At 42.6% G+C, this 16,424-nt stretch overlaps 1 protein-coding gene across 2 annotated transcripts in view; it reads right to left on the bottom strand.

Annotated features, from left to right (window-relative positions):
* Positions 1 to 16,424, bottom strand: part of GEMIN8 (gem nuclear organelle associated protein 8) — an 89,638-nt gene that overhangs the window by 16,499 nt on the left and 56,715 nt on the right. For both annotated transcript variants that reach the window (XM_069757742.1, XM_069757741.1), the window contains exon 3: positions 11,682 to 12,117. In XM_069757742.1, the coding sequence (XP_069613843.1) occupies positions 11,682 to 12,117 (436 nt within the window). The remainder of the gene's footprint in view (positions 1 to 11,681; positions 12,118 to 16,424) is intronic.

Here is a 16,424-nt window from a genome sequence, read left to right as displayed (position 1 = left end):
TGCTCATGATGCTGTATGGCGGCTCGTTTTTTGCGGGACAAGATGACGTTTTCAGCGGTACCATGGTTAGTTATATCTGTCTTTTTGATCGCGTGTTATTCCACTTTTTGTTCGGCGGTATGATAATAAAGCGTTGTTTTTTGCCTCGTTTTTTTTTTTTTTTCCTTACGGTGTTTACTGAAGGGGTTAACTAGTGGGCCAGTTTTATAGGTCGGGCCGTTACGGACGCGGCGATACTAAATATGTGTACTTTTATTGTTTTGTTTTTTTTATTTAGATAAAGAAATGTATTTATGGGAATAATATTTTTATTTTTTTTTCATTATTTTGGAATATTTTTTTTTATTTTTTTTTACACATTTGAAATTTTTTTTTTTTACTTTTTTACTTTGTCCCAGGGGGGGACATCACAGATCAGTGATCTGACAGTTTGCACAGCACTCTGTCAGATCACTGATCTGATAGGAGTGCAGGCTGCTTCACAGTGCCTGCTCTGAGCAGGCTCTGTGAAGCCACCTCCCTCCCTGCAGGACCCGGATCCGCGGCCATCTTGGATCCGGGGCTGGAGGGAGCAGGGAGGGAGGTGAGACCCTCGCAGCAACGCGATCACATCGCGTTGCTGCGGGGGGCTCAGGGAAGCCCGCAGGGAGCCCCCTCCCTGCGCGGTGCTTCCCTGTACCGCCGGCACATCGCGATCATCTTTGATCGCGGTGTGCCGGGGGTTAATGTGCCGGGGGCGGTCCGTGACCGCTCCTGGCACATAGTGCCGGATGTCAGCTGCGATAAACAGCTGACACCCGGCCGCGATCGGCGGCGCTCCCCCCGTGAGCGCTGCCGATCGCATATGACGTACTATTGCGTCCTTGGGAAGTAAAGCCCACCCCACATGGACGCAATAGTACGTCTAATGGCAGAAAGGGGTTAATAAAGCTTAATGTTTTATAAAAATTGTTTTTTTTTTGCAACAGCTATTTCAGTTTCATATATCTAATAACTGTTGGACACAGTAATGTTTCTGCCTTGAAATGAGGTTTATTGTACTAACAGAAAATGTGCAATCTGCATTCAAACAAAATTTGACAGGTGCATAAGTATGGGCACCCCACCAGAAAAGTGACATTAATATTTAGTAGATCCTCCTTTTGCAAAAATAACAGCCTCTAGTCGCTTCCTGTAGCTTTGAATGAGTTCCTGGATCCTGGATGAAGGTATTTTTGACCATTCCTCTTTACAAAACAATTCCAGTTCAGTTAAGTTTGATGGTCTCCGGGCATGGGCAGCCCTCTTCAAATGATCCCACAGATGTTCAATGATATTCAGGTCTCGGGACTGGGATGGCCATTCCAGAACAGTGTAATTGTTCCTCTGCATGAATGCCTGAGTAGATTTGGAGCGGTGTTTTGGATCATTGTCTTGCTGAAAGATCCATCCCCTGCGTAACTTCAACGTTGTCACTGATTCATGAACATTATTGTCAAGAATCTGCTGATACTGAGAGGAATCCATGCATCCCTCAACTTTAACAAGATTCCCAGTGCCGGCATTGGCCACACAGCCCCAAAGCATGATGGAACCTCCACCAAATTTTACTGTGGGTAGCAAGTGTTTTTCTTGGAATGCTGTGTTTTTTGGCCGCCATGCATAACGCCTTTTTGTATGACCAAACAACTCAATCTTGTTTTCATCAGTCCACAGGACCTTCTTCCAAAAAGAAATTGGCTTCTCCAAATGTCCTTTTGCATACCTCCGCCGACTCTGAGGCGTGCTTGCAGAAACGGCTTCTTTCGCGTCACTTTCCCATACAGCTTCTCCTTGTGCAAAGTGCGTTGTATAGTTGACCGATGCACAGTGACACCATCTGCAGCAAGTTGATGCTGCAGCTCTCTGGAGGTGGTCTGAGGATTGTCCTTGACTGATCTCACCATTCTTCTCTGCCTTTCTGATGTTTTTCTTGGCCTGCCACTTCTGGCCTTAACAAGAACTGTACCTGTGTTCTTCCATTTCCTTACTATGTTCCTCACAGTGGAAATTGACAGGTTACATCTCTGACATAGCCTTTTGTATCCTTCCCCTGAACAACTATGTTGAATAATCTTTGTTTTCAGATCATTAGACAGTTGTTTTGAGGAGCCCATGATGCCACTCTTCAGAGGCGATTCAAACAGGAGAACAACTTGCAAGTAGCCACTTTAAGTAGCTTTTCTCATGATTGCATACACCTGGCTATGAAGTTCAAAGCTCAATGAGGTTAGAAAACCAAAAAAAGTGCTTTAGTAAGTCAGTAAAAAGTAAGTAGGAGTATTTAAAACAAGAAAATGATAAGGGTGCCCATACTTATGCACCTGTCAAATTCTGTTTGAATGCAGATTGCACATTTTCTGTTTGTACAATAAACCTCATTTCAAGGCAGAAACATTACTGTGTCCAACAGTTATTAGATATATGAAACTGAAATAGCTGTTGCAAAAAAAAACAATTTTTATAAAACATTAAGCTTAAGATTAATAGGGGTGCCCAAACTTTTTCATATAACTGTATATATATATATATATATATCAGCACGGTGGCTTAGTGAGTGGTTAGCACTGCAGCCTTGCAGCGCTGGAGTCCTGGGTTCAAATCCCACCAAGGACATCTGCAAAGAGTTTGTATGTTCTCCCTGTGTTTGTGTGGGTTTCCTCCGGGCACTCCGGTTTCCTCCCACATTCCAAAGACATATGGATAATGGATAGGGAATTTAGATTGTGAGCCACATCGCGGACAGCGATGATAATGTGTGCACAAAAAAACAAAACAAAAATAAACTCTAAAGCACTGCGGAATATGTTAGCGCTATATAAAAATAAAGATTATTATTATTATACTGAGAATAGTGAAATCAAGAAAAAAGCATCAAGCAAAAGAGGAAACTAAGGACATAGTCAAAGGAGGATGTCAAGATTCAGCAAATTAGATCTGAATACAACGACGGCTCTCAACTAGTATGTCCAGATTACTCATTGATTAGCATGGAAGAGCTATAATAGGAGATGACCAGTTTAAGTGCTACTGCGGTCTAAGGGAACCAGAAAGATGGCAAAATAGCACAAAAATTGGTTCAATAAGCAATGGTCAGATGAATCCAAATTTCTGTGGCAACGTGCTGGTAAGAGGGTTCACATTGGTGCAAGTAGTATGAATCAATACACTGTCAGGAGTCAATAGTTCAGGCTGAAAGAAGTGAAGTAATGGAGGGAGAATTATTTTCTTTACAAATCCTGAGTTCTCCGATACTTGTGGATGCATCTCTGGGCAGTAAAAGATTTCCCTTCAAGGAATAAATATACATTCAGCAAGAACATGTGACATGTAGTAATGCATTGGTTTCAGGAACAGGACAGTCAGTTTTCCTTTCTTCCTGGCATTAACAGTCCCTAGATCTCAAAGGGACTGTCAGCACAGAATGACTATTCAAATCAAATACCGTCGCTCGTGGCCATCATTTATGTACACCTTCCCACCGGTTTGTTTCCCCTCAATCTTCTTTAATTGACAGCTCTGTCTTTATAGGGCCAAAGAAGGTCGGCGTTAAATGGAAAGCAAGCAGGTAGGAAAGTGTATTTAAATTATTGGCCGTGAAGCATCGAACGCCTGTACTTGGTTTGAACAGTCATTCTGTGCTGACAGAGTCTCTAATTATGTACAGCAATTTTAGAAGGCGGTAAAATGATTGTTAAAAGCATGAGAGTACTTGCATCTGATCTGCAGCAACTGTGAGAATCTATGCCGTCCGCATGGGCCAATATTGGTGCGGAAAGATTTCAACACCTGATCTATGCCACAATAAATTGCTGAAGTCCTGAAGGCCAAAAGGAGGGTCAAAGCACTATCAGATAGGGGTCTCTAATAAAGTGGAAACTCGCAGATTAAAAAATCTGTTTAGTGTTTCCACGGTGTGAGAATGGAGAACTAGGTCACAGCACTTAAAGGGATAATAGTAAAACTAGATGAATGATTATGCATTAATCCAAGAAAATGCACTATATGAATACCAGTATTGGGACACCTACAGGAGCTTTTCGGAAATCCCATTCTAGCACCACAGATATTATGGAGTTGGTTCCCACTTTGCTGGATCCACTTTTCTGGCAAGGCTTTCTACCAGATTTTTTTATCCATTTATCCAGAAGACCATTTGTGAGGTCGGACACTGATATTTGACCAGGGCCTTTGTGTTCTGGGGCACAGTCACGCTGGAGCAGAAAAGGGACTTCCCCAAACTGTTCACACAATGCTGGAGGGATAGAATTGTTCAAAATGTCTTGGTATCCTGAAGAATTATTATTTCCCTGCACTTGAACTAAGGGACTTAGGCCACTCATGAAAAACAACCCTTTAGCATTATCGCTCCTCCATCAATCTTTACAGCTTGCACAATGGAGTCAGGCAGAAAACGTTCTCCTGGCATTTGCCAAATCCAGACTTCTTCCTCAATCATCCAGATAGATAAGGGCGATTCACCCTGCAGAACAGGTCTACTATTCAAATAAATAGGAGGTGATGATCTGCCGTAGCGATGAGCGAACGTGCTCGAGTATTGTGCTATCCGAACATGCTTGGCTGTTACCCGAGTATCTTGGGCATGTTCGAATACTATGTTCGAGTCCCCGCGGTAGCACGTGTTGTGGTTGTCTAACAGCTGGGAATTATGCAGCCACGGGAACTTGAACATATTATTTGAGCACGCAAAGATACTCAGCTAACTCCCATGAGTTACATCCAATTACGATCGGTGGGGGAACTGTGTGTCGTCCCCCACCAATGTGATAGTAAGGGAGAACCTCTTTAAGAGGTGTGTCACAATTCTTTTGCATCTACCAATGTGGCAAGAACTGAGAATATCCATTTCCCTACATACAGTATCATATTGTAAAAAAAAAAAAAAAAGTATTGGGACTTCACACAATCCAATTCAGATTGGAATATTGCAACAAAACAGTCCATAGAACACAGGGTGTGACATATTACGAAGCCTCTGAAAGTATAACTTAAGCAAATTAAATTCTGCAGCACATTACTTCCTAAAGGAGTAGAGAACTGTAGTGTACGGTAAATTAAATTTTACAACACGTTTCCTCTTGGGAAGAGAGGGAGCTGAGAAAATTGTACAACAGCTTGGTCAACATTAGAAGTATACATAACTCCAGCAGGGGTCCATGGGAACAGCCTTGTCTTATACATGGGCCTAAAGAAACATGAAAATATCATGTGGATGCAACCACAAGTATTATTTATAGAGGAAGTTATAAACCCCTGCAGACGAATAGCAACTGCGACCGATGCAAGCAACTAAGAAATAAACACGTTTCAGTCTGTGAAAAGCAAGCCGGGTTATATCCCAGATATTTCAATGGATTTTATTAAACTTAAGAATGCTTCATATTCAACCTTGCCATATCTTGTGAACAAATCCTCTTGTGGCCTCTTGTTTTGGAAAGAATAGCACACCCTTAACTCTTCATTTCAGAAGCCATTCTAAAACTTAATAATTTAATTAATAAACCATTAAAGAAAAATAAAAATGAGCCAAAAAATGTCTAGTATTCTTTGGATATTAAATATCAGCGTTCTGCCAGCTCTATTGCCTTTCTAAACCTTGTATAGCTGTTGGATATCTCTGACTAGGAAGTGTGTAAATTGATTTGCAGTAGCCAGAACAGTAGTCTGTGGTTTTTGGACAGAAGCCCCAAGAGCCACTTCTTACATGACAGCATCTGCAGCGTGATACACATGTGATGTCGCGCCAAGCTGGTTAATCAAAAGAAGAGCCACGGATGCTGTCAGATAAGAGGTCCTGTCCAGCAACCACAGATTACTGATGGGGCTGATGGATCAAGGACACCAAATCTATTCCTGACTCCTCCATACATATGAATGTTTGCCCAATCAGGGAGAAGGGTGAAAGCCACTGCCCGATACCACAGGGGAATGCACAGTTTCAGGCTCATCTCCAGGGAGAAAAAAAAAAAAGACACCGGGACCTCCCATACAGGTACTGAGTATGATGTCACTTAGATTCCAAAAGTTGGTGGAAGGATCAAAGGGATCCTTTGGCATTTGGCTGTATGGGACCTAAACGTTTCTAAATGACCACCATGAGCGGGTCTACCTCCACAATTTCCTCAAGATGTGTCATATAGTTATAGTACAATGAGGGCAAGTCTGTTACTGAAATACCCTCTACATTTGACAGGTCTGTAATTGTAAGGAAGCCACATGATTATACAAAAACAGAAGAATATCATTTGTATTGTTTGGGGAGCATACAAAGTCCGTTTTGGTGAAAATGTAAATGGCACAATAAGGCTACGTTCACATTTGCGTTGCTTGGGGCGCAACCGCGGTGACGCATGCGTCATGCGCCCCTATATTTAACATGGGGAGCATGGACATGCGTTGTCTTGCGTTTTGTGAGGCATGTGTCATTTTTGGTGCAAGCGTCAGGGCACAGAGGACGCTGCATGTTGCATTTTTTTTGCGTCCAAAATCAAGCCAAAAATGGACGCATGCGTCACAAAACAATGCGTTTTTGCATGCGTTGTGTGTTGCGTCGCCGACGCAACGCCCAACAACGCAAATGTGAACGTAGCCTAAAACTGATATGGTGGATACTATATTAGGGACAACAAAATTAACTGAGTAACCCAATCATGGCAAATATGCATATGACCACTAATGCCACGTGCACACCAGTATTTGGTGAGTTTTTTACCACAGTATCTGTAAGCCAAAACCAGGAGTGGGTGATAAATGCAGAAGTGGTGACGGGTTTCTATTATACTTTTCCTCAGATTGTTCCACTCCAGGTTTTTGGCTTACAAATACTGAGGCAAAGAACTCACCAAATATTCAGCATATGCAGGTGGCCTAAAAGAGATATTAAGTTTGGAGGATTGGGGGGGGGTATATTTCTGGCTACTGATGTGCCACCCTCCGTGTACCAGTCTGTGTTCTCTGCACTACACCTCACCGTGCTAGCGTTCAGAATGAGTGGATGTGGCGACAGCTTGAAAACTTTTCTTTTCACTGAAATGTCACTGATAAATATGCACCAATGTATTCATAAAAAGCAAATTATGTATGTACTGTTTAGTCCAGCTTTGAAAGGGAAGTTACAAAGAGAACGAAGGAAAATACAGCTCTATAGAGAAGCATATATAATGGTATACACACAGTGTTTCGGGAGCCAGGTCTCCATGTTGCCGTGGTTGTCCCCCCTTTGTTTCTTCGAAGCTTTCAGTTCTCTCCTACTTGGAGAGGCCCTATTGAGTCCTGTCAATGGAGCCTTTCTCAGCACTCTGTACTGTTGTTATGGAAACTTTACAGAGTGGGATTGCAATGTTTTAAAGGAAGCTGAGCATGATGAGGTCTTTGAAGAAGTTTCAGACTTTCCCTCCTTAGAGCAATGTGGTTTAGGCTTATAAAAACATGGCATCACAGACAATATATGGCTGATGCAAGGTACTTCACATGAAAATAGAAAATGAGCAAGAAACGGGAAAAAATACAATGTGCCAGATTACAATAAACCAAAAGTAGGAAGATCCTTCATAATGAAGGAAAGCACATGAAGAAATGAAATAGGATGAAAACACCACAAATGCCATACAGACGGTGTAGGAGGTGACCATTCATGTATACAGCATGAAGAACACAAAAGCACAGGAATGGCATCACCTGGACCCTTAGGAGGGTAATGCATGGCATTACCAGGCCGCAGGTATAGCTTCCCTTAAGGGTTAATTTGTGGTGGGATAGTCACTCAGGGAACTGAATAGACAGCATGATGGTAAACGGGCTTGAGCTTTAACTAAGCTGCCGTGTGGTTTATAAAGTTATATATTTAAATTTAATAGAGGCTGTGGATGGAAACTTCCATTTAAAAGTCATGTCCTGTGTATTTTATTATGTTGATATTTATTGCCTTGCCTTTGGTATGTATGGATCATAGGCTGTGTAATGCCATGGGACCCCTATATGTATGTACCTTCTTCATGGTCAAGGGATTCAAGTCACAACTCACAATCACTAACCCTTTTTAAGTACTTGAGATTGGCATGGAACCACGGACTGTTTAGTTTTTCATCTGTGAAAGCTCTGAAGCGGATGTATTTGACTTTTACAGGCAACTTGTCACGTTGTACATGAAGCCGCTATATAGACAGCAAGGTATAGAGAAGAGGCCAAGCAGAATGATATATAGGCTTGTGAGAAAAGGTTCACAAGAACTTGTATTTTATTCTCTGAAATTCCTGGTGTCTGTATACATACGAGTCCAGTGGGCGGTCCTATTCTCTGAAATGCCTAGTGTCTGTATACATATGAGTCCAGTGGGTGGTCCTACTAGTAATTGACAGCTATCTCTGCATGCACAGTCATATAGGAGCTGCCCACTAGACTTATATATGCAAATTCCAGAGATTTCAATGAATAAAATGCAAGATTTACTGAAATGGTTCCCACAAAAAAAGTACCGTATATGAATCCAATTAGCTCCTCCTGCTCTATAATATCACCATTACACACTGAACGGGAAACCACTGGCATGGAGAAGGACTTGGGGATCCTAGTTAATAATAAACTTACCTGGAGCAGCCAGTGCCAGGCAGCGGCTGCCAAGGCAAACAAGAACATGGGGTGCATTAAAAGAGGTCTGGATACACATGATGAGAGCATTATACTGCCTCTGTACAAACCCCTAGTTAGACCGCACATGGAGTACTGTGCACAGTTTTGGGCACCGGTGCTCAGGAAGGATATAATGGATATAAAGGAATTAATAAAGGGGATAAGGGAACTACAATACCCAGAGAGATTAGCAAAATTAGGATTTTTTAGTCTAGAAAAAAGACGACTGAGGGGTGATTTAATAACGATGTATATTAGGGGACAATACAAATATCTCTCCGAGGACCTGTTTATACCAAGGAATGTGACGGTCACAAGGGGGCATTCTCTGCGTCTGGAGGAGAGAAGGGTTTTCCACCAACATAGAAGGGGATTTTTACTGTTAGGGCAGTGAGAATCTGGAATTCCTTGCCTGAGGAGGTGGTGATGGCAAACTCAGTCGAAGGGTTCAAGAGAGGCCTATACTCCCCTCCCGTTCTGGTGCCATTCCCATGGTGTCGGCACTCGCCCAATCAGCGCTGGCATCACTGTCCCCGCCTCCTGTCGAATTGAACATGAAGAGGAAGTGAGGGAGCAGCTGCAGCCCGGACTTCCTCTCCATGTTTTGTCAGAAGGCGGGGACAATGATGCCAGCACTGATAGGGTACCAGGGTCAGAGTCACAACAACCGCACGAGAGCTCCAGGACCGCGAGTGCTGACACCGCTGGAACAGCGCCAGCACAGGAGGGGAGTATGTTTTCTTATTTTAATCAGTATCGGGAGGTGAGTATAGGTATTGTTTATTTATCTAAGTAGTGGCCAACCCTTTAACCATTAGATACTGTGGATATCTTCAACCTGATGAGGCTGGTGTAGCTACTGACAAAATCAATATCAGAATATCTGCATAATCTGGATATTAAGAGGAGCATTTTATAATACAATGCTCATTTTAATATTCAGTAAAGAAACTAAGTAAATACACCATCTTTCTCATCTGTAAGAAATCTACAAGATCTACGGTATTTAATAATGTATACAGTGTGAATTTCAAAACCTAATCTCAGATCCAATTTAAGGGTTGTTTTTTTTTTTCAGAAAGACTTATCCATAATGGCTTAATAAGGCATACGGCTAACGAAGACTGGAGTGCTGCAGTCCTTTATACAAGAGCGCAGAGCTCTACATACGAATGACTCACTCTGGCAGAATCCACAAGTTCATATATAATAAATCTTTGCTTCCCGTATTTATACTTCCTCACTCCCTGGAATACAGCCTGATGAAAGCATCATTTAGGTGTCAGTCGTCTCGCCTAATACAAATAAATCAATGTAATGAAATCCATCAATTAGATGATTCTTCATGGTCTGTGGCAGCAGCGTCTGACAATCCCTGGTATTTTCTGCCTACCTCACTTGCACCCTGATCCGGTAGTGGTCTGAGCTCAAACTGGCACACGAAAGGATCGCAGCTGTGGACATGACAAGACCACATGGGTGAACCTATAACTCGCACTGGGGATGCTTTAGTAAGGCTGGAATTGGGCAGGTTGTTCTTTGCGAAGGATGTATGAATCAAGCCGCAAACAAGGTTATCCTGGAAAAATAGTTGATTCCTTCTGCTCAGGCAATGTTCCCCAACTCTGAGGACTGGTTTATCCAGCAGGACAATGCGCCATGCCACACAGCTAGGTCAATCAAGGTGTGGATGAAGGACCAGCACATCAAATCCCTGTCATGGCCAGCCCAATCTCCAGACCTGAACCCCATTGAAAACCTCTGGAATGTAATCAAGAGGAAGATGGATAGTCACAAGCCATCAAACAAAGAAGAACTGCTTACATTTTTGTACCAGGAGTGGCATAGGGTCACCCAGAAGCAGTGTGAGAGACTGGTGAAAAGCATGCCAAGACGCATGAAAGCTGTGATTACAAATCATGGTTATTCCACAAAATATTGATTCCTGAACTCTTGCCGAGTTAAAACATTAGTATTATTGTTTCTAAATGTATATGAACTTGTTTTCTTTGCATTATTTGAGGTCTGCAAGCAATGCATTTTTTTGTTATTTTGACCATTTGTCATTTTCAGAAAATAAATACAAAATGTATTGCTTGGAACTTCGGAGACATGTTGTCAGAAGTTTATAGAATAAAAGAACAATTTACATTTTACTCAAAAATATACCTATAAAGAGAAAAATCAGACAAACTGAAAATGTTGCTGTGGTCTCTTAATTTTTGCCAGAGCTGTATCTGAATGGCCACGGCTTCCCCCTGCAAAACTAGCGGCTCAATGGGTGCCAGGAGTCGGCCTCCAACATTTGGCTGAAATATGAAAGGAATTGTCTATGATGAGACAAGCTCTTTAATAACAGATCTGGATATTGTACCAAGATTGTAAGTTATCCCTTCTACATTGGATAGGGTATACCTTTCTGGTCACAAGGTGTCCAACTGCTTTGATCCCGAGAATGGAGTTCTATAAAGCCCAGTCTGAATAGAGGTGGTCATGTATGTGCGCTGCTGGATATCCTCGAGCGCTGTCCACTACTGTCTCCAGAAGGCCAATAGAGAATGACCAGAACAGAGGTGGACATACACGACCTCTGCTCCATTTGTTTGGAGATCTACAGAGCCCAATTCTCTGGATTAGTTCTGGTTCCAGTGGTTGGACATACAGCAAATTGTACATTATCCCCTACGGATAGGGAAGAACATAAACCCTTTTAAGGTGCACAAAATATTCTACTATAAATAGGATGAATTTCCAAATTAATTTCCAAGAGTTCCAGTCTTCAGAAATTCCATGTATTATTACAGGGCTTTGCTGGCAGCAAGTGTTGATTATAAACTTACTTACTGGATTGCAATTTTTTTTTTTAATGAAGATTTATTTGAACTAAATATAGTGATTTTTGTTAGCGCTCCACACTGCAGCACGTATACACACCACTATAATGTAATCTGTAATAAGCGTGCAGTGAAGCAACATCTATGAGAAGTAAGAACGACCTACGGACAGACACTTACTGAGCTCTTCCCGATGTCTCTCAGTTTCTGCAAAGTATTGGCGCAGCTCCTCTGTGATCTCCATGTTGCTCATGTCACATTCTATTCCTTCCTCATCTGAATCTGTGGACACGGCCTCTTCTTGTTCCATTGCAGACCCCTCTTCCTTAGAACAGGATACCTTTAGACAGGGGCGATCCCTGTGTGGCTGCACTTGTTTCTGTGGCCTGGCGTAGAAGGGTTGATAAGAGGACTGCCCTCCTTTCCAATCAGTATACCGAGTATTATGAAAGGTCTCAGAGGGGTACCAGGGGGGATAACATATAGATGCCGCTGCCACTCTGTATGCTCTCTTATGCCGGTACAGCCACTGCATTGCCTGACTGTAATGCTTCCAGTACCTGGCATACACCCGGCCGGTGTACCAGGGCTCAGATTCTTGAAGGCGTATATTTGCCTAGAGATAAAGTGACAACCATTACAGATGAATACATGCCGACATTGCATCCCTACATTGTCACACACTCCTAGTGAAATCTGTAAATCTTGTCCTAGGAACGCTCGCTTCCCGATAACCGGCCTGCCTAAGCAGGCTGCCAATCACTCGACGAAAAAGAAAAATGCCCATTCGTCGGGTGACATGATTTTTAGATTTGCGTACAAATCATTGTTAATTGCAGCACATAGCTCCGCTCTGTGTAAGCAGCACATGTGCTGCCGAGAATAATGAAAGTTTATGCATTGGAAGAGTGGTCAATCTGTTTGAACAGAACATTAAAAGACCACCGATCCGACTCAGACGTAGCTGATCCACGGATGTTTAGTGATGCGGGTCGGTCAGTCTGAATGCACCGCAATGCTAATCACCAATGACGAAGTGTACCATAGTCTTGGAGTAAAAACATTGCTACTGGCAACCGTCCATTAGGGTTGTAATATTCCTCCCCCAAAAGAGTTTAACGGGAGCCTGTCAGGTGATTATGGTATGTTGCCTGAACCACGGGCAGCATGAATCAGTGACAGGTTGTCTCATATCTATGATTTACTCTAAAACTCTGGGAGAGAAGAAAGAATTTAAAAAGAAGCCAAGAACAGAGGGAACATATATCCAATTCCAAGTTTAGGGAGCAACCTTTCAATCTAGCGCAGGTCAGGCGGGGAGGAGACGGCAGGGAGATGACCAATTGACTGTTCTCCTAATTCCTGGCTCCTTTTTAGTTTATCTTTTTTGAGAAACATTGCCATGCTTCAGGGTGAAATATACATGCACGTATGGGTTTCATGCAACTGAAAATAAAGTACTGTGTATATATATATATACACTAGATTGTGGCCCGATTCTAACGCATCGGGTATTCTAGAATATGCATGTCCCCGTAGTATATGGACAATGATGATTCCAGAATTCGCGGCAGACTGTGCCTGTCGCTGATTGGTCGAGGCAACCTTTATGACATCATCGTCGCCATGGCAACCATTATGACATCTACGTCGATACTGTGCCCGTCGCTGAATCAGAAACGTGAGATGTCTACGTCCTTTATGACATCATCGTCGCTGTGCCCGTTGCTGATTGGTCAGAGACACGCGATTTCTACGTCGATGCTGTGCCGGTCTCTGATTGATCGAGGCCTGGCGGCCTCGACCAATCAGAGACGCGGGATTTCCAGGACAGACAGGCAGAAAGACAGACAGACAGACGGAAAAACCCTTAGACAATTATATATATAGATATATAAAACGATACTTAGGAAACATCTGTGTGCAGCCCCAAGCTTAATAGGGCAGATTTGTGGCAGAAATGTCTGCAATTCAAAATCTGAATCAAATATATATATATATATATATATATATATATATATATATATATATATATATATATATATATATATATATATATATATATATATATATATATATAATTTGATATATATATACTAGATTGTGGCCCGATTCTAACGCATCGGGTATTCTAGAATATGCATGTCCCTGTAATATATGGACAATGATGATTCCAGAATTCGCGGCAGACTGTGCCCGTCGCTGATTGGTCGAGGCAACCTTTATGACATCATCGTCGCCGTGGCAACCATTATGACATCATCGTCACCATGGCAACCATTATGATATCATCGTCGCCATGGCAACCTTTATGACATCGTCGCCATGGCAACCTTTATGACATCATCGTCACCATGGCAACCATTATGACATCATCGTCGCTGTGCCCGTTGCTGATTGGTCGAGGCCTGGCGGCCTCGGCCAATCAGACGCGGGATTTCTACGTCCTTTATGACATCATCGTCGCTGTGCCCGTTGCTGATTGGTCGAGGCCTGGCGGCCTCGACCAATCAGAGACGTGGGATGTCTACGTCGATGCTGTGCCTGGCGGCCTCGACCAATCAGAGAGCCGGGATTTCCAGGACAGACAGACAGACAGAAAGACAGACAGACAGACAGACAGAAAGACAGACAGACGGAAAAACCCTTAGACAATTATATATATAGATATATATATATACTAGATTGTGGCCCGATTCTAACGCATCGGGTATTGTAGAATATGCATGTCCCCGTAGTATATGGACAATGATGATTCCAGAATTCGCGGCAGACTGTGCCCGTCTCTGATTGGTCGAGGCAACCTTTATGACATCATCGTCGCCATGGCAACCATTATGACATCTACATCAATACTGTGCCCGTCGCTGAATCAGAAACGCGGGATGTCTACGTCCTTTATGACATCATCGTCGCTGTGCCCGTCGCTGATTGGTCGAGGCCTGGCGGCCTCGACCAATCAGAGACGCGGGATGTCTACGTCCTTTATGACATCATCGTCGCTGTGCCGGTCGCTCAGAGACGTGGGATTTCCAGGACAGACAGACAGACGGAAAAACCCTTAGACAATTATATATATATATATATACACATACATATACACATACATATACATACACACACATACACAGTACAACCAAATGTTTGGACACACCCTCTCATTTAAAGATTTTTCTGCATGTTCATGACTATGAAAATTGTACATTCACACCGAAGGCATCAAAACTAGGAATTAACACATGTGGAATTATATACGGTACTTAATTTCAGTTGTTTCACACTTTTTTGTTATGTCTTATATTCTAGGTTCTTCAAAGTAGCCACCTTTTGCTTTGATGACTGCTTTGCCCACTCTTGGCATTCTCTTGATGAGCTTCAAGAGGTAGTCACCGGGAATGGTCTTCGAACAATCTTCAAGGAGTTCCCAGAGATGCTTAGCACTTGTTGGCCCTTTTGCCTTCACTCTCGATGGGGTTCAGGTCTGGTAACTGTAGAGGCCAGGTCATCTGGCGTAGCACCCCATCACTCTCCTTCTTGGTCAAATAGTCCTTACACAGACTGGAGGTGTGTTTGGGGGTCATTGTCCTGTTGAAAAATAAATGATGGCCCACTAAACGCAAACCGGATGGAATAGCATGCCGCTGCAAGATGATGTGGTAGCCATGCTGGCTCAGTATGCCTTCAATTTTGAATAAATCCCCAACAGTGTCACCAGCAAAGCACCCCCACACCATCACACCTCCTCCTCCATGCTTCACGGTGGAAACCAGGCATGTAGAGTCCATTCGTTTTCTGCGTCGCACAAAGACACGGTGGTTGGAACCAAAGATCTCAAATCTGGACTCATCAGACCAAAGCACAGATTTCCACTTGTCTAATGTCCATTCCTGGTGTTCTTTAGCCCAAACACGTCTCTTCTGCTTGTTGCCTGTCCTTAGCAGTGGTTTTCTAGCAGCTATTTTACCATGAAGGCCTGCTGCACAAAATCTCCTCTTAACAGTTATTGTAGAGATGTGTCTCCTGCTGGCACTCTGTGTGGCATTGACCTGGTCTCTAATCTGAGCTGCTGTTAACCTGTGCTGGTGACTCGGATAAACTTATCCTCAGAAGCAGAGGTGGCTCTTGGTCTTCCTTTCCTGGGGCGGTCCTCATGTGAGCCAGTTTCTTTGTAGCGCTTGATGGTTTTTGCCACTGCACTTGGGTACACTTTCAAAGTTTTCCCAATTTTTCGGACTGACTGACCTTCTTTTCTTAAAGTAATGATGGCCACTTGTTTTTCTTTACTTAGCTGCTTTTTTCTTGCCATAATACAAATTCTAACAGTCTATTCAGTAGGACTATCAGCTGTGTATCCACCAGACTTCTGCACAACACAACTGATGGTCCCAACCCTATTTATAAGGCAAGAAATCCCACTTATTAAACCTGAGTGGGCACACCTGTGAAGTGAAAACCTTTCCCAGTGACTACCTCTTGAAGCTCATCAAGAGAATGGCAAGAGTGTGCAAAGCAGTCATCAAAGCAAAAGGTGGCTACTTTGAAGAACCTAGAATATAAGACATATTTTCAGTTGTTTCACACTTTTTTGTTAAGTATGTAATTCCACATGTGTTAATTCATAGTTTTGATGCCTTCAGTGTGAATGTACAATTTTCATAGTCGTGAAAATACAGAAAAATTTTTAAACGAGAAGGTGTGTCAAAACTTTTGTGTATATATATATATATATATATATATATATATATATATATATATATATATATATATATATATATATATATATATATATATATATATATATATATAACAAATGGATGTGTGTAGGTGCCAAAAAAAAAGGACACTCGCCATGGTCCCCGAATGGCTGCAGCAGTGACGTTCTATCTGGGCTGCACGTGGAAGGAATGGCAATGCTGCGATTGG

The sequence above is a fragment of the Ranitomeya imitator genome, chromosome 3, assembly GCF_032444005.1.
Source record: "Ranitomeya imitator isolate aRanImi1 chromosome 3, aRanImi1.pri, whole genome shotgun sequence".
In the NCBI taxonomy this organism is placed as follows: Eukaryota; Metazoa; Chordata; class Amphibia; order Anura; family Dendrobatidae; genus Ranitomeya; species Ranitomeya imitator.
The sequence above is the reverse complement of the archived record's forward strand: the minus strand, read 5'-3'. Positions and strand labels throughout refer to the sequence as shown.